At 33.8% G+C, this 1,490-nt stretch overlaps 1 protein-coding gene across 1 annotated transcript; it reads left to right on the top strand.

Annotated features, from left to right (window-relative positions):
* Positions 1-395: 395 nt before the first annotated feature.
* On the top strand, positions 396-1,490 carry LOC107611115 (serpin-ZX-like). The gene is made up of 3 exons (XM_016313075.1): positions 396-414; positions 884-1,090; positions 1,204-1,490. Exons 1-3 carry the CDS (start codon positions 396-398, stop codon positions 1,488-1,490), a joined length of 513 nt encoding a protein of 170 aa, XP_016168561.1.

A 1,490-nucleotide genomic window follows, 5' to 3' on the forward strand; every position in this document is an offset into this window, starting at 1 on the left:
TTGAAAGTTTTTGGAATTGAAATAGGACGTTTGAAATGTTAGAGACTAAATTAGAATGCAAAATTAAATATTTTGTAATTTTAACATTTTAAATTATTTAAACAAAATTGGATGAAATAGAAAAAAAACAAGCCAACACAACACTACCCAAAAGGTTTTGTATATATCATGTATAATTTTAAAATTTTAAATAATTAATTTTTTAATTTAAAAATTTAAATTGTTAATTTTTTTTCAAATAGAATATTTAATTAATCATACAAGTATAATAACATAAGTACGTAATATTATAATTAAATTGTTATAATAATACACATATTTCGTATTTTCAGTACACTAACATTAAATTTATTATGCATGTATATACACGTATCCAAGACTATTACTTAACAACAATGCTAGGGAACCAAGAAGGTATCATCCAAAAACCAGCTAAATGCCTCTGAGTGAATCTAAAATCTCTACGTGGATGGTGCTTATGCTAGGCATTAGGATGTTTCTTTTCTTTGTAAATCGGATGGTTTTAAATCTATTTTTTGATTTATCATGTTTTAGGCATTTGGAGAGAGAAGGAGGGTGAAGAGACAGAAGCTAATTGAATTAGTTTCTGTGATTCACGTTGCAATGATACTGAACGTATCTCCTCCTAATTTGAATGTGGTGAAACATTTAATAACCAATATTTTAAATCATAAATAAATAAGTTAATATACATGGATGTTTCTTCTGTTAAGTATTAGAATGTTTCTTTTTTATACTAAATGGATGTTCTTTTATATATATTTTGAATATTTTTGTATTGCAAATGTGAATATCTTTATTTTTTTTTAAGAATTTCATAGATTTTTAAGAATTCTTCTCCTTCGTTCTTTCCTTTCCACAGTCGTCGCCCTCTCTTCCATCCTCAAGATCCTCAAGTTCGAGGTGTTCGATGAAAGGACTCCCGGTGCCAGAGAAGCCATGGAAGCCATTGTTACTGCCATCATAGGTTGCCGACTCGAGAAAACTGATCCGGTGTCTGAGGACGCCGTTATGATGAAGATTCTTCAGGTTCTTGCAAATCACTTATTACTCTCCAAAGAAAACGACGGTAACAAGAACGTTGCCTTTTCGCCTTTGTGCATCAAACTCCTTCTTGGCATTGATGCCGCCGGGTCCAAAGGTCCGGTTTGTGACGAATTCCTCTCGTTCCTCTCTGATCAGAATCCATCAACAATCTCAACTCCGTGGCAACTCAGCTCTTATCCTCTGTGCTTGTCGACCGTTCTGCGAGCGGCAGACCTCTCCTCTCTTATGCTAATGATGTTTGGGTTGACAAAAGCCTATCTATGAAGCCTTCCTTCTCACAAGTTTTGGAGAATACTTACAAGCCCACTTTGGCTTCACTTGATTTCACTAACAAGGGTGAAATAGCGAAGGAGATTAACTCATGGGCTGAAAGGGAGACGAAAGGCGTTGTTATGTGGAAGAGAAGAGGAAGGTTTTTATAA

This window comes from Arachis ipaensis, chromosome B8 (assembly GCF_059453495.1).
Source record: "Arachis ipaensis isolate K30076 ecotype BB chromosome B8, ASM5945349v1, whole genome shotgun sequence".
In the NCBI taxonomy this organism is placed as follows: Eukaryota; Viridiplantae; Streptophyta; class Magnoliopsida; order Fabales; family Fabaceae; genus Arachis; species Arachis ipaensis.